Source organism: Rousettus aegyptiacus, unplaced genomic scaffold (assembly GCF_014176215.1).
Source record: "Rousettus aegyptiacus isolate mRouAeg1 unplaced genomic scaffold, mRouAeg1.p scaffold_m13_p_5, whole genome shotgun sequence".
Taxonomy (NCBI): Eukaryota; Metazoa; Chordata; class Mammalia; order Chiroptera; family Pteropodidae; genus Rousettus; species Rousettus aegyptiacus.
Genome location: NW_023416308.1, coordinates 2,768,134 through 2,790,360, shown reverse-complemented (window position 1 = coordinate 2,790,360; position 22,227 = coordinate 2,768,134). Strand labels below are relative to the sequence as shown.

Genomic DNA, 22,227 nt, shown 5'->3' with positions numbered 1-22,227 from the left:
TATTAACTATGCTGTTCCGTGAACAATAAAATACTTACATTACCTACTTTATAAAATATGTTATCTATTTTATAAAAATACAAAAGTACTTTAAAATGCAAATTTTAAGTTAAAATAAAAACTTTTATATCTGTGTAAATATAAGTGTATAGAGATACAGCATTACTACACAGAGATACAATGTAACTCTGTAAAGAGATACAATACCATTTACAATACAGATAAAGCGAAGTGTCCCCCTGATTGGCAGCGGAGCAGGTCCTCCTACTCAGGTCTGCATCCCGCCTTGGCCTCACTAACTCCACACCCAGGCTGACTGGGGGGAGGGGAGAAGGGCTGCCTCTCCAATGCTCTTGGCAGGCATGGCCAGGGGACACGCACAGAGGCCCGCCCCCAGAGTGAGATGGGAGCTAGGTGGGGACCAGGGCATGGGCACAGCACCTCACGGCTGACGAGAGGGCTCCTGCTGCCAGCCTGACCTCTCCCTGTGGCGTCTGAGAACCCGAGGGTCCTGAGCCCACCAGGGAGCGAGAAGATGAGGGGCACCCACGTGGCCCCACCTCCCCAGGGGCAGTGGGCGGGCGCCTCCCTCCCACCTCCCCTTTCCTTTGTTTTCCTGCAAGACTGCGGCTTTTATTTTCCTTTGGGGGGGGGGCAGGACAGGGGCGCTGGGAGCCTGGCACAGCACACGTGACCTGGGAGGCAGGGGGACGCTGGCCGTGAGGCCGGGAGCTGCCGGGGCCCCTCCTCGCCCACCCGCCCTGTAGTTCAGAGCTTGGGCTTCGGGTGCAAATCCTGCCTCTGGCCGTGCGCTATCACCAGCTGTGCCTCAGTTTCCTCATCTGTAAAGGGGTGTGGAATAGGTCGCACCCTCCTCCCAGGCCACGGGAACACACGCGAAGTGCTGAGAACAAAGCTGGGCGCTGACCAGGTCGGCCGGCCCCCTGTCACTGTGGTCTCTCCTCCCAGGCCGGAAGGCCAGCGCTGGGGACGGGCGACAGGGTGCACCGGGCCTGCGAATGCAAGCCCCTCTGCTCCTGCCTCAGACCCCACTACCACCAGGCTGGGACAGGCCCTGCCAGCAGGCTGGGGCTAGGCAGGCGAGGGAGTGCTGGCTCGAGACCGGTGACCACACACACGCGGTCATGTTGCCACCTCTGCCCCAAGGAGGAACCCCCGACTGCTCACGCTGGCGTGCGGGGCCCTGCCCACCTCTGTGACCCCCCCGCCTCGCTCCGCCCGCCTCACTCCACTCCCTGCCACGGCCTCTTCCCAGTGGACCGGACACTGGCTGTTCCCTCCCGCGCCTCACAGTGCAGGCTGTGATCGCCCTGCGGGGCCACGGCCTCGGACAGGCCTCCTGACCGCTCTGCCCGCCGCCCTGCCCCCGACCCCCCGATGCTTCCATCATAGGGGCGTCCGCGTGGCTGCTCTACCCTCCCGCCCTCGGACTGGCCTCTCTCGCCAGAACGCGAGCTCCCCGGACTCGGGACCTCGCCCACCCTGCTCCCATCCCAGCGCCCCGAGCCTGGAACGGTGCCGGGCACACACTGGGGCTTTATTCCTCAGAATAAAGAAACCAAGGAGAAACTGCTGTTAGGAGTCTTTTGAGGTCCCAGGGCCCAGCAGAAGCAGCCACACTCCGGCCCCCTCCAGGGAGTCACTGAAGCTGTTCTGAAATGGGGCACACACTGTGGGCCCAGTATCGGGGTACCAGTCTATGTCCAGTAACGCCACCATCCTCACAAGAACCCTTACGTGGGGACACCCACCTTACAGATGAGGAAGCTGGGGCCCAGGGCAAGAACGTTCTGAAGGCCCTGCCCTGCCCTCCAAGACCCAGACGCCACCTCTGGGAAATGTAGCAGGGGACGCCAGCAAGCCCAAGGCTGTGTTTGCAATCGAAGCCACTATCTCTGGTCATGGGCCAAGAAAAGTCCCTGGCACAGGTGCCTGGCAGAGTGACGGGAGTAAAAAAAAGCAGGCAGGATATGGTTTTCTCTCCCAAAGTCACCAGGCAGGGGCCCAGACCACATGCCTCTTGTGTCTGTCCAGGGACGTCCATGTCACTGTGCCAGGGCTGTCAGAAGAGGGGGGCGGCCAGGAGAGAGGGGCAGCCAGGGTCTGGGGGTGTCTAGGGGGCCCGCCTGGCCCACCGGCGCCTCCGAGAGGCCTTGGCTGCCGGGACATGCTCTGACAGGCCTTGCTGTGCCCTCCGGTGCCCTCTTGGCCCTGAGTGGCCAGGGAAGGGAGGGAGGAAAGGCGGGCTGCCGGCCAGGAAGAGGTCAGCGGGCTGGCCACAGGCCAGCCTCACCCCACGGGCGGGGCCCGGGCTCAGTCGCACAGGGCGTGACAAACCAGGTGTCCTGACTCCTCGCCCATGGCGCTTGTTCCCAGGGGACGGATGCTGGCTGTGCAGGCAGGAAGCGTGGCGGGAAGCCAGGCCCAGCTGGGGCGGGAAGAGCGCGTCCCTGGGTGCGGCTGCTGGAGGAGGCGGGGAGAGGCTAAAAGGTGCTTGGCCTGCGGGGTCCAGTGGGGCTGATGAGACTCAGGCCAGCCGTCCCCTCCCGGCCCCCACCCTGAGCCAGCCATGTGAACCCAAAACACAGACTCCAGGAGGCCGCCTATCGGCACGGCTGCCCCATGAGCTCAGCACACAACCCGCTAAGAGCAGAAACACGTCCCCATGGCCGGCAGGAGTGGGGTGGGGAGCCACCCGCCCTGACCCCATCCATTACCCAGGCACAAGTGAGCGGGGCGGCCAGGCCCTGGCTGAGACACCCCTGCAGGCTGAGCCGCCGCGAGCACTGTCTTCCGAGCTGTGCCCATGGGGCTAGACGCTCGGGAACTCTGCGTCCTCAGGCCCCGTTGGCCCGGCCGCGGCTTCTCACACCGAAAGGGAGGGGTTCCTGCCAGCGGTGGCCCCCAGGGACCGCCGGACACAAAAAGCAGAGGCTGATGTGGCTCACTCGCTTTTGTGGAACATATGGAGGCCCAAAGAATACAGACCGAATCTGATTTTCCTATGGAATGTTCTAGAACTTGTCATTTTAACATGCCCCAAGGTGAATCATGGGCCAGAGGAAGCGGCTCGGAGCGAACACGCCGGATTTGAAAGTCAGATTTTCCTCCCTCTGGCTCTGCCCAGAATTTTTTCCAAGACGCGAGGAGGAGAGAAAGCAGACCACACTGTTTTCAGTCAAAATAAAAATGACTCGCCTGCTTCGCTAGAAAACAATCTCAAGCTGCCTGGACGTGAGCAGAGAGAGTCTCCCCCTGCTGCCCTCCGCCTCCCGCCCTCGGCCCCAGCTGGGGTGCATCAGCCTCGGTTCTGGCCGGCACATTGGGGTCCCCAGGCGTTTTGTGCTGCAAGTGGCTAAAATCCAGCATTCCCAGGGCCTGGAGGGACAAGTACCCAATCCAGGGGCAGGGCAGAGGCCGAAGGGGAGCAGCTCGTCGGGGCCACCGCTGGTGGAGGCCGCACTGGCCCTGCGGACCGCACTTCCTGGTCTGGGCTGTGTTGGGGGTCGCCCCCGCAGGCCCCCGCCCCCCCCAGATCACGCCCCCCGGGGCGGGCACAGACCCTGCCTCGCCTGCGCCGTCTGCAGCATGAAGAGGCCCCTCAGCGCGCGCGGGGCACTCACCGGCTCTTGTCGGCCCCCTCGGGCTCGTCCACCTCGTCGGCGCTGCAGGTGGCGCTGGAGTCGCTGTCTTGGGGGGCCCCCGAGCCCTTGGCTGGGGTGGCTTTGCCGCCGGGGCCCGCACTCCCCTCCTTCTTCTCCACCTTGAGCGGCCCCTCGGGCGTGGGGTCGGCGGCCGCCTCGGCTGCCCCCTTGGCCTTGTCGGGCCCCTCCTCCAAGGCCTCCTCCTTGCACTCGGCCTTGATGGGCTGGGCGGGGGGCGCCTGGCCGGGCTCCTCCTTCAGGCCCGAGTCTGCTGCCAGCTCCAGGGCCGCAGGGGGCTTCTGGTCCCCGCCCTCCTCCACCGCAGGAGGCGCCAAGGCGGCCTCTTCGTCCTTCTCCTCCTTGGGGACCACAGGAGGGGGTGCGGCAGGCGACGGGGGTGCCGGTGGGGACGCGGGCGGGCCCGCGGCCTCGGAGGCCGGAGTGGGCTCGGCGGGGGCCGGGGCGTCCTCCGGAGGCGGCGTGGGCGGCTCGGCGGGCGTCGTGTCGGAGCCCCCGGCGGGCGGGGCCTTGGGCCCGTTCTGCCCCGCGTCCTTGGCGGCCTCGGTGTGCGGCGACGGGATGCTCTCGGTGTCGGAGCTGTTGTTGACGGCGGCTGCGGGGTGCGGGTGGGGGGAGGGGACAGGTGAGAGGCGTGGGGGACGGCGGTGGAGGCATAGATGGCTTTCTCACGCCACCTGACCACTCGTCCTGGCTCGCGGCAGGAGCTTAGGATACGGTGGCCTCATCGCCTGACACCACACAGCCCAGAGGCTCCTGCTGCCCTGGCGGCTACTTGTCACTGTGTCATCACTGCTGTCACCATCACCAGACGACGTAAAGGGGCCGGTGAACTCAAAGAAGCCGGCGGGAAGCAGCCCACGCTGACCGAAGCCCCTGGCCGCTTCCCGCAGGGCCAGGCTACAGCAGGGGCTGGCTCCGTGGTGGTGGAGCGGCTGTGTGTCCGGACGAAGGGGGAGGGGCGCCGGCTCCAGGCCTGGCTCTTTAGCCTTAAAAAACCAGTGCCGTCCCTTTGTTGGGTCTGTCCCCCCCATTTTCTATAAAAATGGGGACATTTAAAACACCTGCTTGTGCTGCTGGGAAGTCGGATCTGGCAAGAGTCGTGGATGGAGACACCAGTGAATGCCTACAGGACTGCCGAGCAGAGTGCCCCGAGCGGCAGGGGGCCAGGGGCAGCATGGGGAGCAGACCCTGCGCTGGGCAGGAAGGGCAGAGGCGGCCACCACCCACGCGGAGGTGGCTCTCAGGCGGAAGAGGGGCCCCGTACAGAGGACCTTGGGATGCCCCCCGTGCCCTGGCCGGGCCCCCGCCCCACCCCTCAGGCCCGACGGCCCCATCCGTACCTGGGCCACTGCATTCCCCTCTGGGCACCTCGTTCCCAGAGGTGTGTAAGGCTGGAAGGAAGTGAGAGAAAGATTAGAAGCCAGGTGGCAGGTGCGGGGGCGGGGGGGGAAGGGGGCTGGTGCGGCCGGGGAGGCAGGGTTGACGCAGGGGCCTGGGGCCTGGGGCCAGCACTGGCTCGCTGGCCACTCACCTGCCCTCTTCTGAACCTACACGCCCTCTCCCCCCGGACTCTGCCGTCCTAGAGGGCTAGCCGCGGCCCTGGCCATCCTGCGGGGCCAGAAGCAAGTCCTGCCCACTCCTGGGGGCCTTGGGACAGGTGGATGGGCCCCTCTGGTCCCCAGCTCCCAGGACCTCGCCCCTCAGAGGCAAAGCCAGGCCGGCAGGGGCTGCTAGGGCCCTGGACAAAGGCTTCCTTCAGCCCTCACGGCCCTCTCCAACACCCTGGCCGCCTCCGCCTCTCATCCCCCTATAAGGGGTCGTGCAAGGCTCTCCCCACACACGACGTGCACCATCTTTGACAATCTCTGACATGGGGACGCTCATCGCTCCCGTTCGCAGAGGAGAGAGACCCAAGGCACAGAGCAGTGACGTCACTGGCCCGAGCCCGCACTGCAGGGGCCCGGAGGGGGCTGGCCCCGGTGCCCCTGACCAATGGGCTTCCTGCTCCTGCCAGCTGGCCCCCGTGAGGTCATCCCTTCCCTTTCACGTGATCACACGACAGGACATCGGGGGCCGGCGCTAAGGTCTGGGACACGTGGCTGAACCCCCAATCTCAGTTCGTTCACCTACAAAATGGGCAGATCGTGCCTGGCTCTTGCCCTACCAAGAAGCTTTTGGTATCAGGGGTGGTCAGGCGTGAGCGCCAGACGGCTACCGGCCCAGATGGCTGGGCCACCCCCTAAACGGCTCTCATTCAGCAGGTCTGGGTGGGGACCGAAAGCCAGCACTTCTAACAAGTTCAAGTTCTGGTCCCCAAACTGGCCAGCCATGTGCCCTTGGGCGACCCACTGCTCTGTGCCCGTTTCCTCGCCTGAGAGAGGTGATAACAGTACCTCCTCCGTAGGGCTTTTACGACCACTGGATTACCTCAAGGTCACTGCCTTGTTCCGACCACGACCACGACCACGATCACGACTAGAGATGCTGCCGAGCCAGGTGGCTGACCCCGCCTCCCCCTGAACCGCTCCGTCTCCAGCCTGGGCGCAACGAGGCACTTGCTGCCCGGCCCCAGAGAGGTCTTTGGGGCTGGTGGGTTTTCCAGAAGGTTCTGCTGGAGCAACCCCAGGCCCTAACCCGGAACCTACCTCACCTCCCCCAGCCTGGTTCCAGGGGACAGGGTTACCCAGTAAATGCTGGCTGACTGACCGGCAGACTCCGAGTGTACCGGCCACGTGACACCCTACTGTGTGACTCTCCCCTCCCGGGGCCTGTCTCCTCACCCACGAGAAGGGGGTGTGTGTCCATCCTTTGTGTAGCGCTCAGGAACACCGGGTGGTCACAGAGGCCTCAGCTCTGGCCAGACCAGCCCGCCTCCCGCAACCCCAGCCGAGGATGCCCCCTCCCACCGCTGCTGGTGGGCGTGACCCTCCCTGTGAGCTGGTCACACACAGCATTCTCACTGGGCAGGTCCCTGCCCACTGAGCCAAGGTCTGCCTTCTTTTACCTTGCCCACCGAGCTGACATCCAGCCCATAATCAGAGCTGGGGGACGTTGAAAGAGGGGGCTGGGCTCCTGCTCCCTGGGTCTTCCCTCTCCTGAACACACACCCGCGAACCAATTCAAAGACCAGCGAGATGCGCAGCGCCCCCTGTTGGACCCTCACTGGCCAGGCCTCCGGCTGGCGTGGGCTAGGGAGCTGGCAAGGAGGCCGGCCGGATCCCAGCCCGGCCCCGACCTGAGACAACAGTAACCAAGTGGCTCGGTTCTCCACTTCCCAGCAGGAATAGGACTCGGGGCTGCTGAATACACCTCAGGCTGGAAGGAGCTGAATTCACAGAGCCAGGGGGTGACACGCACCTCCCTTCCCCACGCCGGCAGAAGCTCAGGAGTTTCGACACAGACACGGGCAGATGGGAGAAGGGGAGGAAACCCGGGGTGGGGGCAGGGGGCAGGGAGGCGAGGGGGGAAGGGGGTCCATCCACAGAGAACCTAAGGGCCCAGAGGGGGCAGCTCTGGCAGGGAGACAGCAGACCATCAGCTAACCAAGGGATAGGTCTTTGGGGGTGCCAGGACACGGGGCGGGGGTGTGGCCCCAGGGACAAGGGAAAGAGGTAGGGGCCGAAAGCAGACTAGCCACGACCAGGGGCATGGGGCCCATGTCGGGCCCCAGGGGTAACTCCTGAACCTACAAACACCTGTCACGCAGGGGAGCCGAGTGTCACACACTTGGGGGCTGGGCTCTCAAACACGGAGCCAGCCTCATGCAGTCCAAACCCTCTCTCTGAGGCGTGGGCAGACCCGCCAGTGCAATCCAGATGACTAATTCTCACTCTTTTTTGAGCAGCACTCACCTGGTGAGAGAATTCACCTAAGACAGGTGCAGCATGCAACCGTGGGACACCTGGGGGTGCTGAGCCGGGACGCTTAACTGCCCGAGCCTCAGTTTCCCCTCACGGGACGTGGGGTTTATGTGCTCTATGAACCAAACTGGAACGCTTGGGGGTAAAAGGCACTATCATTATGTAACTTTTGAAATATTTATTAACCAACAGATACGGTTCTACTTACGGAGGTCAACTTGTAAAGCAATTCAGGTCAAAAAACTTTTCAAAAATAAACTTCTTTCTAAAATGTCACTGAACTCACAGAGGGCCAGGATTGAACAGACAAGTGCTCAGCAGGCAGAGAAGCCAGTTACGTTTCTGTTGTTGAAACCGTCACCACCATCGTCACCATCACCTTGACCATCACATCGCCATCGTCACCACCATCACCACCATCACCACCATCATCACCATCACCGTCACCATCACCGTCACCACCATCGCCGTGGCCACCGGCCACACACGGCCCTCCCCTCACCTTCTGCCTCCTCCGCCATCTCTTCCTCGTTCCCGCTCGCGCCCGATGCTTCCATCTCCTCATCCTCCACCACTGGGGGGAAGGCGGCCTCCTCGCTGGCGGCAGCCGGGGCTTTCTTCTTCTTCCTCCGTGCATTCCTCTCCTTCTCCTAGGGCACAGGGACAGCAGCAGGTCAGGGCTCGGGCCTGGGCTGTCAGCCCAGAACCTCCCCGTGCCCCAGACCTCGCCACAGCTGCGAGGGACAGCGATCCCAGCCACGTGGTCAGGGAGGCGTCCTTCCCCCTCGCGCCCCACTGCAGGGGCCGAACGTGCCAGCGGTTATTTTTACCCAGGGCTCTATTCTTCCTTCATGGCCCAGATACCCGGGGTGCCCCGACACCCTTCCAGAACAGGTGAAAAAGGCCTGCCTCTGCCTGAAGACACCCCGCGATGGCTCCGGGCCCTCTGACTGCCCTAGCCAGAGAGGTGAGCACACGCCCGCGGGACACCCTGCCAGGGCCCAGCAGTGCGTGTGGAGCCAGCGAATGAATGAAGCGTTTCTTTGTGTCTCATCTGCCCTCCACTGAGCCCCAGGGGACAGGCTAGTTTGAGAAGCTCGTCGCTTCGCTCGTCCAGTCTTCACGGGGGACCTACTTTGCGCCAGGTGGTGTGCCAGGGCTGGGGACACACCACGTTTAGGGAAGACGAGGTCCCCGCCTCCAGCCGCCTTCTAGTTGGGGGTCCTAGCAAACGGTACATCTCTAAAAGATGCAGCGGACAGGACGTGGAGGGGGTCAGACGGGGTCGGGCCAGAGAGGGTGGGCGCAGGGGCTTTGCTGGACCAACGCGCGGGGCAGGGGGGCTTCTCCGAGCTGCTGCCGGGAGGGAGCCGGCCAGCTCTGGCCGAGAGTGGTCCGGGGGGGGGCGGGGAGGTGCAAGCACCGGGGCCCGGAGGCGGGCACGAGCTGGGTGTGTTCGAGGAACAGAGAGGGGGCCCTCGGCGTGAAGCCTTTCACTTCCCTCCTCGCGGCACCCCGGTCGGAAGGCCGGCTCCTCACGCAGGGAGCCGGAGCCCCGCCCCGGGCCTGGGTGCCAACATCGCTCCTCGTGGACGGCCCCCATCTTTGCACCTCACTAGGCCGGGAGCTCTTGGAAGGCAGAAGAGACATAGTGGGTGTCTCTGTACTGTACCGCGCTGAGACGGGCAGAGGCTCAGAAGGCGTTTGTTGGTTGACCGAGTGACTGCAAACGGGCAGCATTTGGGGCTTGAGCACACAGCAGAGAGTTTGGGTATATGTGGAAGCATATGTGCATGGGGGGAGAGGGGTCTTGAGGTGACCAGAGACTCCTAGGGCGAGTATAATGTGCCCTAAGAGGGGACCCACCCCAATGCAGCCGGTGTGACAGGCAGGGTTGCAGCCGGAGCCCTCCCAGGTCTCCAAAGAAGGGGGTGGAAACCGCAGTGCCCCCAGATGTGCCAACAGCTCTCCACGCAGCCCCTGCCCTGGGGTGGAGAGTGTCCCCCAGAATCCGTGTCCACCCAAACCCAGGATGTGACCTTATCTGGAAACCAGCTCTCAGCGGACGTGATTAGTGAAGATGAGGTCACGCTGCGGCAGGGAGGGCCCTACGTCCAGTGGGACCCGTGTCCTTACGAGAGTGGCGTCTGAACACCGAGGCACGCAGAGGAGTGACGCACGGACGAGCCGAGGAACGCGGGGCCTGCCGGCCACCACGGGGAGCTGGGAGAGACAGGGTGGGGCCCGCCCCGGGGGCCTGCGGCTGACACCCTGATTTCAGATTTCTGGCTCCAGGACCGGGTGAGGGTACATTTCTGTGGTTTTAAGCCCCCCGGCCGGTGGTGCTCCGTTATAGGGAACAAGAGTAATGCACCTCCCCGCCACAAAGTCCCCGGGCCCCAGGAGAGAGCCACCCGATGTGGCGAGGAGGCACAGCCCGCTCATGGGGCAAGCGCCCCGTCACCTCCAGCGGCCAAGGCCCTGCCCACCCTGACCCCTCACCACGGCCTGGCTGGTAACGGGCGTCAGGGGTCCCCAAGGCCCGGCTCGGCCTGGGGGTGGGGTCCCTTCCCATCCTGCCTCCTCCCAGAGCAAGCGGGGGGTGGGGGGGGTCCTCGGGGCACAGCCACTGGGAGCGTCGGGAGGAAAAGGAAAATGTCCGTTTGCCCGTTCGTCACTGTTTCCGTCACCAGCACTTGGCCAGAGGGCTGCAGCCCCGCCCCGCCCAGTGTCCACCAGCCGTTATGGGAACGCCCAGCCAGTCCCCCCACCCCCCCACTCCGGGGGCTGCCCCAGCCCTGCCCCAAACCCCAAGCTTCCCCTACAGGCCCCTGGCCGAAGCCCATGGAGGCGCGAGAAAGTTGTGTGGCAGCGGCTTCTGTGGGCGCGGCTGAGGGTTCCCCCTTCTTCCCCAATCTATTTTTAGCAGGCGGGGACTCGCTGCAGTGCTGGGTAAGGCGGGTGGCTGGCTGGGCGGCGGGGGGCGGGGAGGGTGGTTTGCAGGGAACAAGGGCTCCTGTGGGCTGGTCGCAAGGTCTCTCTAGCAGGGTATCCCCAGGCCATCGGGCTAAGCGAGGAGGCTCTGATGTCAGCACCCGAATCCCCCCAACTATACTTGGATCTGAGAGGCCAGGATGTGCTGAATGTCCCGGGAATTATGCCGAATCCTTCCGCAGGAGCCCTGCACCTCAGAATCGGGGCTGCGCGCGGATGGAAGAGGAGATGCTGGATACTGCTTGCGATAATTACAGCTGAGGTTTGTTAAGCACCTACTGTGTGCCAAGTGTCTTCCAGACACGCATTCGCTGGGTGTGCACGGCTGCCCTGCAAATCAGAACACGCTGCTCCCTGCCTCAAACCCTCCAGGGGACCCCCAAAGCCCTTGACACAAAAACGCAAGCCCTCCTCCTCCACGCAGGTCTGTGCGCTCGAGATCCGGGCTCCCCGCCCCCCAGCATGCTCGTTCACACCTGACCTCCTTAGTCTCTGCTACGAACACGCGGCCCGGCTGCGCGCATGCGCGCACCACGTCCCAGCCCCAGGGCCTCCGCAGGGGCGCCCCTCCGCCAGATGCCAGTGTGCGTGACTCACGGCCTCGGCGCTTCTGAGAGCCCTTCCCTGTCGACACCAGTCCAACCTCGCCGCCCACCAAGCCCTCGTCTCCTCTTCGGAGCGCGGTCTGAAATTATCTGCATGCTCACGCGTCTCCGCTGGAGCTCGCCCCAGGGCCAGCACCTCTGGGTGCTCTCGGCGGCACCCCCCGGCTCTCCTGGGGCAGGGCCTGGCACGGAGCAGGCGCTCTGATCTGTCACTACGCCTTCGGCTGGAGGAGCCTGCCCGACACAGACGGTGGCTCGGAGAGGCCGCAACGCGGGCCCCGAACGCCCCGGCTCGGGAGCCGAGGGGCCCGGGTTGGCAGGCGGGTGGGCCCCTCTCCCGCTGCAGGGCGGTGCGGACGCAGAGAGGAGCCGCCACAGCGGAGAGCGCGGCCAGGCCGGCCTGGGCTGCCGCAAACAGACAAAGAACACGGCAGCGGGGCCCCGGGGCCTGGATTCACAGACGGGAGAGACGGGTAACCTTCGGCCAGAAGCGGGGGGAGGAGGGCCTCAGAGAAGACTCCGCTGCCAAACGTTACGTAACTCTGGGACGGCTCCGCCTGCCCGCCCGGTCCTGCGGCCTGCTGACGTCGCCTGCGGCCACGCTAAGGCCAGGCCTGGTGCAAGGCGGGAGGGGCCGCCCGCTGACCCTCCGCATCCCCCGTTCCTTCCTGCGCTGGCTTGAAGGGATGGGCCACACGTCTTCCTGAGCTCCACACAGGGCCTGGCCGGCAGCCAGAAGCGGCCGCCACTGCGTCGGGATTCACGAGGACCCCTCTTTCTCCCGGGGACTGACCGGTGCGGGGGAGAGGGGGGAAGGCGAGGTCACCGAGTTCAGCAGCGTCTCACGAGTCCGGCTTGCATACTGCGGCAGCAGGAAGCCCACCCTGGGCGGCCACCATCGGGACCAAAGGGCCCAGCCCGAGCCCGGCTTGCGACGACGGGTCCCCGCATCTGCTCGCCGGCCTTGCTCTGCAGCCCTCAGGGGAAGGTGCCCCTTCGAGGTCAGCCGGGGGCAGGGGCCACTTCCGCACCCTCCACTGCTCCTTTCCGTCCACGAGCCATGAGCAAGGTTCACCTGTCTGTTGGCCCCGGCAGGGGGCTGGCCAGCCCCCCGCCTTCGGTCCATGACATGTGGTCCACCGCTCACCCGGCAGGACCAAACCATGCAGCTAGCTGTGTGAGACCTGTCTAGTTCCACAGGGACAGGCCCGCAAGGGAAGCCGGGGGCTCCCACAGGCCAGGTCGCACCCCCGCCGTGGCCTCCCCAGGTGCCCGCTCCCTCCTGGCCTCATCGCCCCCACCTGGGGAAAGAGGGCAATGAGGTGACCTCAGGGGACTGGGGAGGGGCCCGAGCTGGGCCTCTGGGTCCCCCTCCTGCCGGCCTGCTCCTCGGCTGCCAGCGATGCTGCCACTCACCAGAGTGTTTGGGGTCAGGGGTCACAGAGGGCGACCTTCTCCGGCAGCCTCAGCTACATCTCACTCGGCCTTAAGCCGGTCAGCCCCTTGGCTCGCAAACCTTTACTGGCTCCCACTGTCCACCAGAGAAACGCCCAGCTCCCCCGTCCAGCAGGAAAACCCCGCCCACACGCAGACCCTCGGCACATGCTGACAGCGCTCAGGGACGGCTTGCTGAGCGCTGGGCGGGGACAGCGTCCAGCATGTGCCGAGCACTGTCCAAGGGCCAGGGACCCCCTCTGCAGCAGGAATCCATCTGCTCCCTGAAGCGGCCTCCAGCGGGTCCTCACCTAAAATCTATTTCCAGGGGACATCGAGGCCAGGCACCCGCGGGGCTCCCGGGAGCCCCCGAGCCGTGTGTGAAGCCTCTCGCCCCGAGCCCTGCCCTCCGACACTCCGCTCGGCTGAAGGAGGGAGGGAGCGAAGGAACAAGTCGGCCAGTCGATCGACCAACTGGCCAGCCAGTCAGTCCAGGAGCGGGCAGACCCCCCACCTGACCGACGACCTGGGCAGATGTGACGTCCCAGCGGCCCAGATGCCTGCACACACACCTGCTCCCAACACCCCGCCACAGCCCTCTGAGGCGCCCTAGCATTGCACACACTTCAGAGGTGGGCCAGCCGAGGCACAGGGGGGCCACGCCACAGGCCCGGGGCCGCTCGCGAGGAAGCGGCCGAGTCCAGACTTACAGCCGGGGCCCAGGCCCCAGGCCCCAGGCCCTGCACACGCCAGGCGAGGGGTTTCCTCCCGCACCCTGGGGAAGGAGAGGCTCGGTGGACGACGATGCTGAAGCCGCCGCGATCGGGAGCAGCGATGTCACTAACGAACGGGGCGCTCGCTAGGCCGGCCGACCCTCGCGGCTCCTCACAGGCCGCGGCCCGCTCGCGTTTCTCCCCTGTTCGCGGCGAAAGGGGAAACCGCCTTGCGCATGGGGAAACCGAGGCTCAGTGGGGCGAAGCCACTGCCCAGGGCCACACAGGCGCCCAGTCAGACCAGGACAAGACGCTACTCTCACACCCGAGGCCCAGCGGCACCACCTGCCTTGCTGGGGTCTCTGGTCCTCCGAGTTCTGGGTTCCCAGGGGCGCGGCGGGGCCGCACCCGGAGGTACCCTGGAAGGTGAGGCCCGGGGCCAGCCCGCTGCCGGAGGAGACGCCAATACCCCAGGAGCCGGGGCTCTGCGGGCTGCGGACACTGACCGGGAGGGGCGGGGGTGCGGGAGGGCAGGGGAGGGGAGAGGGGCGGAGAGGAAGGGGGGGTGGGGAACAGGAAGACATCTCCCCGCGCCGGGGCGGTGCTCGGAGTCCCCGCCCCAGCTCCGAGCTGGTGTGTGCGGCCCGGGCTGCCGGGGCTCATCCTCTTCGCTCTAAGGGTCCGGGCAGGCGTCACGGGCAGGCGCACGGCGCCCTTGCCCTCCCTGCGTCTTTCTCCCTCTGGAAAACCAGAATCCTGGAAAACCTAGGGGAAAGCGGGACTCCCGGTCTGCGCGCGAGCACCGCCCGAAGCGCAGCGCGAGGCGCAGAGGGGCCAGCGCCCCGGGTTCCCGGGGGGCAGGGGCGTGGCGGAGGCGTGGCCTAACTGGGCAGGACGAGCACTGGGGCGCTGGCGGGGGGCGGGAGGCGGGGGGGGGGGGGGGGGCCCTGAAGCCTGAGGGCCCGCCCCAGCCCTGGCCACAGAGACAACACTCAGGGGCGCCGGGAGCGGGATGCCCTGGAGCTCTGCGCGTGCTGCGCAGCCTCGGCAGCCGGCTCCTCCTCTCTGGACCTCGGCGGCTGCGCGGGGGAGCGAACCTTAAACCGTACACCCAGCGACAGGTGGCCCGCCCGCAGGGAGGAGGGCTGCTTGCTCCCTCCTGAAACGTGTCTCTACGAGGCACGTGCGGCCCACTGACTAACACTGTGGTCCTCGGGTCACACAGCTGTGGCTTCAAACCCGCGTCAGCCGTTCGGGAGCCTGGCTAAGCCTCAGTTTCCCCATGTTTGAAATGGTGACGATACCTGGCATGCCACCAGTGTGCCCAAACTGGAGGGGGAGGGAGCAGAGGCCACCCCCAAATGGCCCTCGCTTCCGCTGACCAGCTGCGGGGGAAGCGGTCTCTCCACGGAGACCATTTGTTTGCTCAGAGAGGCAAGTCTGTCCCTCTGTGCCCCAGGGAAGGACAGGTCTCAGCGCCCCCGGGAACCCCTGGGAGGCCAGAGCCGGGCTGGCTGCTCCCTGACCTGTCCTCCCCTCCCCAGCACAGGCCTAAGCCTGTGAGGTCAAACGGAGTCGGGGAGACGCTCGCTGGGGGTTCATTTGCCTCTGGGTCTTCATTCCGACGCGCTGACAGCCACAAACCCCGGGTGAGTCAGTGCCTGGCCCACCAGGCTCTGGCCTCGGGCCGCAGGGCTCTCCAGGCCCCGAGAGGGAGGCCGGGCACCGAGCGGGCACGGCTGCCCATCCCCGTACCCAGGAGGGATGCTGACCCTGCAGCCGCCCTGTGGGTCTGTGGGGCGTGAGCCGCGAGAGGCCCCAGGCCTGGCCGGATGCCTGGGGAGGTGGGGGCGGGGGGTGCTCACCATCTTCAGCTTGTGCTGCTGCAGGATCTCATCCAGGTTCTGCCTTTTCTTGTAGTTGAAGTAGAAGTTCTTACACTGCGACACGGTCTTGGAGCCCACCATCCGGGCGATGGCCGACCAGTTCCGGCCATGTTCCAGGAGACCTGGGGGAGGACGGCAGGTGAGGGCTATGCCCACGGCCTGGGGGTGCCAACCGCGCCGGGCAGCCCTGACGCGGAGCCTGAGGCCCGCTGCTCGGGTCCAAAACAGAGAGGTTGCGGGTGGAGGGCCCGGCCCCCCTCGGCTGCGTGGGAGAGGCCTGGGCTCTGGGAGGGCAGGTGGGCGCTCCCCCCAAGTGCACCCCCACCAAGGCTGCCGTCCAGGGCCCTGGGAGCTGCGGGCTGAGGTCTGGGCCACAGACCCCCCCCGGCCCCCCTCCTCTGCCTCGCTGCAGCCGGGACCCGGCACTAACACACTCTCGCAGCTGCAGACAAGGCCTCGGGAGACGCGGCTGCTTTCCGGCTGCACTGGGCCAGGGAGAGGAAGGAGCGCGTGAGCCGGGGGGGTTGGGGGGTAGTGCAGAGTCCAGGTGGGGGAGAACTGGGGCCAGAAGCCTCCACATCTAGGTAACTGGGGCGCCCCACGGCCCAAAGGCCCACCCTGGACTCGGAGCCCACTGGGCTGGTCCCGGGATGACAGTGGACTTGCCCCCAACTCCGCGAGCTGCTCACAGCCTCGCAGTCTCCTGAGGCAGGGAGACAAGCCCCCAGGAACGGGCAGACCCCACCCCACACCCGCTGCGGTCAGAGAAAGTTCCCTCCAGCCCCACACTCAGGCCAGAGCGGTACCCCGCCCCCCACTTCTATTGTCAATGCTCTAAACATCAGGCTCAGTAGAAACGCCCCGTCCCAGGCTAGAGACAGCACCCCGAGAAGCCTGGTCCCCAGTCTCAGCCCATCTGCCGGTCGAGCTCCGGCATACACGGGCCAGCCATGCACACGACCTCCACGTTCATGCCTGCGTCTCCCTGAGCAGCAGCCAGTGTGCGGGGCAGGTAAGGTCAGCCCAGTTCCCGAGGGCCTGGCGGGAGGCGGGCTCCAGGCCCCCAGGGGCTGCAGGGCAGGACTGGGCCCCCCGGAGGGCAGCAGGCGTGAAGCCTGAGTCACGCTGCTGGGAACACAGTGGCCTCTGAGCCCCAGCGCTAGGCTTGTAACGACTAACCAAAGATTTCCCATAACGAAGTTTGAGGCCATTTTCCTTGAATCAAATCAAGCTGCACGCAGGGAGGGTTACGCCTGGAATTCTGCAGGGGTGCAGGAGCTCGAGGGGCCGGCAGTCTGCACGCGGGCTTCCTCTTCCTTTCATCCATCCATCCATCCATCCATCCACCCTTTCATCCATTCACGCACGTGCCGGCGGCTCGCTACACACAAGACTCTAACAAAAATAAAACAGCAGCGGAGACACCGTCAACAAACCACTGTGTGCCACGGCCAGGTGACCTGGACTTCGCAGAGCCTTTCTCAGACTTGCTGACGGCTCACCCTCACTGCGAGGCCTTGAGCAGCTTCCCGTCCCCAGGACAGGGACACTGAGGCTGGGGGGTGACGGGGGCGCCGGGGGGGGGGGGGCAGCACCTCACGAGCTCGTGGAACAGGCTCAGGGGTCGGGTGGGCGTGGGGAGCCAGGGTTTCTGGACCAGCCGGCTGCGGGTGGTGGTGGACAGACAGGCCACCTGCTCCCCTGCGAAGGCCACAGGGCCACGTGGCTCCCAGCCCCTCAGGGTTCCTCAAGGACAGGCGGGGGGGTGGGGGGGAGGGCGTGGGATCAAGTGCAACCCGGCCCCCTGACCTTTCCCGCTGCCCGAGCCAGCAGCAGCTGCCACCGCCGCAGAACCTGGCGGAGGACGATGGGGACGCGCGTTTATTTATATTTCCCCGGCCGGGGCCAAGAGAGCCCAGGCAAACACGCCGGGCCGGAACCCTGGGTGGGAGGGGGTGGGTCTCCCATCTGGGCCTCCCGGCGGGGGAGCGGCGGGCGCCCAGAGGGAGGCTGGACCCTGGGGAACCTGACATTTCTGAACTGGGCACACAGACAGGGAGGCGCATCGGAGTCCAGCCGGGGGCTGGGGTCCTAATTACCTCCACTTGCGGCAGCGGCGAGGGCTGGTGGGGGTGGGGGCGGGGAGCGGGTCACCCAGCCCCTCCCGACGGCGAGAGGCTCGCGAAGAACACCGGACATAGCGTCCAGAAGCCCTGCCCAGAACGCTCTGTGTGGCCTCGGCCATCCCCTCTCTCAGGCCTCAGTTTCCTTAACTACCGTGTGCAGGGCCGGGGTACATGTGCGGCCACTGCCGGCCGGAGCCCCGGGGTGGGGGCGGGCAGCACACACTTCCCTCTGGTTGCAGTTCCTATGGCCCCAGACAGAGGATGCCGGGCATGGGAGAAGCACTTCAGACCCCGCCATGCCGTGGAGACCACCCGAACCCGACCCAGTGGAAGCCCCCCCGGCCACGCCGGGCCCCCTGAGAAACTCCTCCAGCATGCTCCAAGCAGCACCCCCAAGACCAGCTCGTACCCTCCTTCCCGGGGAACCCGGGCCCTACAGGCAGGAGAGAAGGAGAGAGGATCCCGGGGAAGAGGGTAGGGGTGGCGTCCCACAGGCACAGACCCCCTGAGCGCCTGGCCCTGGCCCCCCATCCCCGCCACTGTGGCCCAAAGCCCCCCTCCCCGGGGCCACTCACGCACATCCTCTCATCTGCGGCTCCCCCTCCGCCAAGTTTTCCGGAAACATACGGCTTGGAGGATGCTCCAGGGAGCGGAGCGGGGAGCAGCGGGCTGGGAGGCGGGAGGCTGGGCGGCCGGCGCTGGCGTCTGCTGGCGGCTCAGCTCAGCCTCACATCCTTCTCCTCCAACAGCGCCAGGGAGGAGGGAGGAGGAGGAGGGAGCGGAGGGGGAGGCGGGAGGGGGGAGGGGGAGGGGAGGGACCGCAGGCAGGCGGAGGCTGGCTCTGGGGAAGGTGGGGGCAGCTCCTTGCTGACAGCCTGGCCCAGGACTCCAGCACTGCCACCCCGGACGGACGGACAGACGCCGTCCCCCGCTCCGGCCGCTGCGGGAGAGTGAGGTGCCCTTCGCCGAGGGGGGCGGGCAGAGGGAAGCTGTCAGTTGTGTGCTGGGTGGCCCGTGCCAGGCGTCACCAGGGCGCACAGTGTCCGTGGCTCCTCCAGGCACCAAGGACCCTGGCGTGGGGGCTCGGCAAGGGGTGCTGGCCTGGAACCCCGGGCCCCCGATGCCCCTGCTGGCCAAAGGCCAAGGCCCCAAGCCCGACGGGGCTGCGGGCCCCGGCAGCCTCGAGGGGTGGCTTGCTGGCTCTTCCTGCTGCCTGGCCCAGCACACCGCGTCAGGGCTGAATGTGACCTCCAGACGGAGCCAGGACGGGCGGGGGAGCGTGGCAGAGGCCCAGGTTCAGAAGGGGCGGGCCGACTTGGCACCGCTCCCCCCTCCCTCCCCTCCCCCGAGCTGGTGGCGCGTCAGCAGCGGTAACAGAGGGTTCAGAAAAACAGAGCTTCTCCGCCCGGCAGACGGGAGCAAACAGCCTCCGCCTCCGTCACGCCCCCGCCACCGGCTCCACCTGCAGTCTGCCCCCACCAGGCCTCCCGCCACCTGGACGGGCCAGGCCCTCCGCGGGGAAATCGAGTCCGAGAGGGCGGGAAGGGGGCCACACGCTCCTTCAGCACCGCCAGAGCTGGCCTAGCGCCTGGAGGGGAAGTCTATGTTTTGAGACTATTCAAGGGCAAAGAGAGCTCCGGCCATTTAAGGAGAAGGAGTGGGGCCCCCAGGTGGCTCTGGGCTGCTTCAGGGACCCTTACTGTGGCCACCTCCCTCCTCCCAGCCTGCTCCCCCCACAAACACCTGCCGCAGGTGCCGCCGCAGCTCCCAGAAGGTTGAAAGTTAACTGGGTTGAACTTTGGAGCTAGATCCAGGTCATGACCGAGTTCTCCAGCTCTGGGGTCACTGCCCTGCCCTGTCCCTTTAGCCCTCAGCCTTTCCATCCCACCCACGGAAACCCAAGAATGACCGGCGTCCCGGGAGAGCCTGTCCCAGGTGCCCCCAGGCCGGGGAGGGCAGCAAATCCCACCCGGGGCCAGGGGCCCTGGACTTCCGTTCTCCGCAGTGAGCTTTTCATGATGCCAACCCAATGTCGCCACTCCTCTGCTCCAGATCTTCCCATGAGGAACAAAACGAGGCTCTGGGAATAAAATCCAGAGGCCTCTGCGTGGGGCCACTCCGCCCCCCAGCCGGCCGGCCCCCGCCCCCTGCCCCCGCTTGCTCGCGCCGGGTGCTGGCCCGCGATGCCAGCCCGGGAGGGGCCCCAGGACACACACCGGCTGTCCCCTCTGCTTGCATGGCTTTGTCACAGATCCGTCCGTTCTCCTTCTGCTCTGGGCTCGACTGAGTGGCACCGCCTCAGAGCAGCCTTCCTTGACCAGCCTTCCCGGCCACCCTGCTGTCACAGGGTTTTGTCATCTCTAGAGCACTGAAGTCAGCTCCCTGAGATCAGCTCCTTTGCCCCCTGCTCACTCACGGCCACGTCCCTGCACCCACACTGCTAGGGTGGCAGGAGGTGCTGGGCAAATGGGCAAAGCTCTAGACACTTCCGGCGTCTGGGCCTGTAGCCACTGGGCATCCCACAAGTATCTCTGCCACCTCTCTGGGGCTCAGGGCTTTTATGCCCACAGGGCACCCTGGACGGTCCCCGGAAGAGCTGGGAGGGAGCACCCACACCCTGCCCTGGTACCCAGATGGCAGACTCTGCCAACGTCCCCTGCGGTCTGGATTCCCCGACCCCACTTCTAATTTCTAAGGAAGGAGTTTCATTCTGAAGCGTCAGGAGGCAGGAACTAGGAAGTGAAATCGACCGAGACAGGAAGTCGAGCAGGGAGCTCTGAGTCACGGACATCAAACGTGGAATGAGGCGAAGGAGCAGGGGGTAGTTGCAGGGGTGGCAGCGAGATGGGTGTATCTCACTGTGGTGGCTTGGGGGCTTAGCCTGGCCGCCGGCTGCTCTGGCTGCCCTGGGAGGGAGCTGCTCACGCACCATCCAGGGACCTGGGGCAAACCGTTCTCACAGAAGCCGTGACTCAGTACCCAGAGAGACTTCTGTACCTGTCACGTCCCTGCGCTGGATCCCTTCCCAGCTACTCCCCTCTCAGGGTCCCTGCCGCAGGCAGCTCTCTCTCCTGGGAACCTGCCCCGACAGCCAACCCTCACCCCACCCATGGGCCAAGCAGGCTTCCAGCACCCATGGACAGCATGTCAGCATGCGCTGCATCCTGGGAATGCCACAGCTGCTCCCTCTGGAAACCAGCACCCCCTCCATGAGACACGTTCGACCCCTCAACCCTGACGCTGTCTTTCCCCTCCACGAAGAGCACGGGCCGCGTGCAGGAGGGGCTCAGCCATGCCCCACCTGCCGCCCGCCATGTTCGAAATTCCACATCGCAAAATAAAATTTTCTGCCCAAAACACTATCAAGGGCGGGGGGGGGGGGGGGAAACCAGCAGACTGAGTCCTGAGTCATGCTGCTTCCTCATTTCAGAAACCCCAAGCCCTGGGTGGGCGCGACGGTGACTCGGCCACTCAGTCGGCAACCTTGCCGGGCTCCTTCTGCATGTCAGAGCTTCCAAAATGGTTGCCAGTCCTGGAACCCGCCCCCCGCCCGGAACCCCACCTGGAACCCCGCCTGGAACCCCACCTGGATCCCCGCCTGGAACCCCACCTGGATCCCCGCCTGGAACCCCACCTGGAACCCCGCCTGAAACCCCGCCTGGAACCCCGCCTGGAACCCCGCCTGGAACCCCGCCTAGAACCCCACCAGGGTTTTGCATTGACCGCTCACACCTGAAGTTGTCTTACCTTATTCTTTCTGTCTATTTTCTTTAAAATAGGCTATGATGCCTGCTTTAACCTCAGCTTCACCAAGTATGTCTGGAAATCATAGGTACACTGTGAAATGGCTACTCTTCCCCCAAAAAGGGGGAAAACACACACTTAATAAGATGCAAAAAAACCACCTGCATACGATCGCACGCAGCCTTGCCTGCCACTCTGGGAAAATGCCTGCGACATCGTGCTTTCAACGCCAACTCTCCCTGCACGGCAGAGCGCGGCGCTCCTGGGCCGTGCAGGCTCCGGCTCATCACTCAGCCTCTGGGCCTCGGTCTTTCCGTCTGCAAAGCAGAAGTCGTGTGTGTGTGTGTCTGTGTGTGCGCGCGCGCGCGTGTGTGCAAAAGGGAGTGAGCAAGCGCGCACACGTCTTCGCACACGTGGAGAACGGGCTTCGAGGGTCCCTGGGCAGCGCTGAGCTAGCTCGTGCCGCGGCCCCGACCAGCGAGCTCCCGCGCGCGGTCACGGCACCCTCGCTGCGGCGCACACGGCCCTGTCTCTTCTCCTGAGGAAGAGGCGCCGACTCGAAGGCCGAGGTATGAACCCTCCCGCCGCAGGTGAAGGCTGGTCGAAGCCCGACTGTACCTTCGGGGGCACAGACAAGGAACGAGAAAAGGGTCTGGAGCCTGCCCCTGGCTCTGGCTGTCCCCCCCGAGTTCATGCAGACACCCCAACTTTCTCCTTTTGAAGCATCACAGCAGCTCGTCAACTACACGCCAGAAGCATCCAGTTCGGGAGGCAACGGGACCGAAACGTGCCTGCCCCGCATCAGCCTGTCACCAGTCGGAGGGCGGCCGCAGTCCTCTAGGACCCCGCACCGTCCCTTCTACTAAGCACCCTGCCCCCGTGAATCAGGCCCCCTCGGTTACCCACTCTGAGCAGCGGCCGCAGCTCCGGCCGGGCCGGCCCTGGCGCTGGGCCTCAGCCCCGTGTACCGGTCACGGCGGCACGCTCTCCGCCGCGAGCCGTGGTGGACGTGGGCACCACTGTCCAGGCCGAGCACGGGCCGCCCCCTTCTGCGGCGCCTGCGGTGGGCGCGGCTCTCTGGCCGGGGGCTCCACCTCCCCTCCCCGAGCCTCACGCTCTGCACCCGTGAAGACCAATTAAACCAGCCAGTGCACACAAGCCGCGCGCAGGTGCAAAGCC

General features: G+C 65.7%; 1 protein-coding gene across 28 annotated transcripts in view; it reads right to left on the bottom strand.

Annotated features, from left to right (window-relative positions):
• Positions 1 to 22,227, bottom strand: part of NCOR2 (nuclear receptor corepressor 2) — a 255,049-nt gene that overhangs the window by 34,905 nt on the left and 197,917 nt on the right. For 27 of the 28 annotated variants that reach the window (XM_036221357.1, XM_036221362.1, XM_036221361.1 and 24 more), the window contains 4 exons: positions 15,158 to 15,300; positions 8,049 to 8,196; positions 5,027 to 5,077; positions 3,645 to 4,278 (listed from right to left, as the gene is read on the bottom strand). In XM_036221357.1, the coding sequence (XP_036077250.1) occupies positions 3,645 to 4,278; positions 5,027 to 5,077; positions 8,049 to 8,196; positions 15,158 to 15,300 (976 nt within the window). Of the gene's footprint in view, positions 1 to 3,644; positions 4,279 to 5,026; positions 5,078 to 8,048; positions 8,197 to 15,157; positions 15,301 to 16,357; positions 16,543 to 22,227 lie in introns of those variants that run through there. The other variant, XM_036221380.1, reaches the window with a different exon arrangement.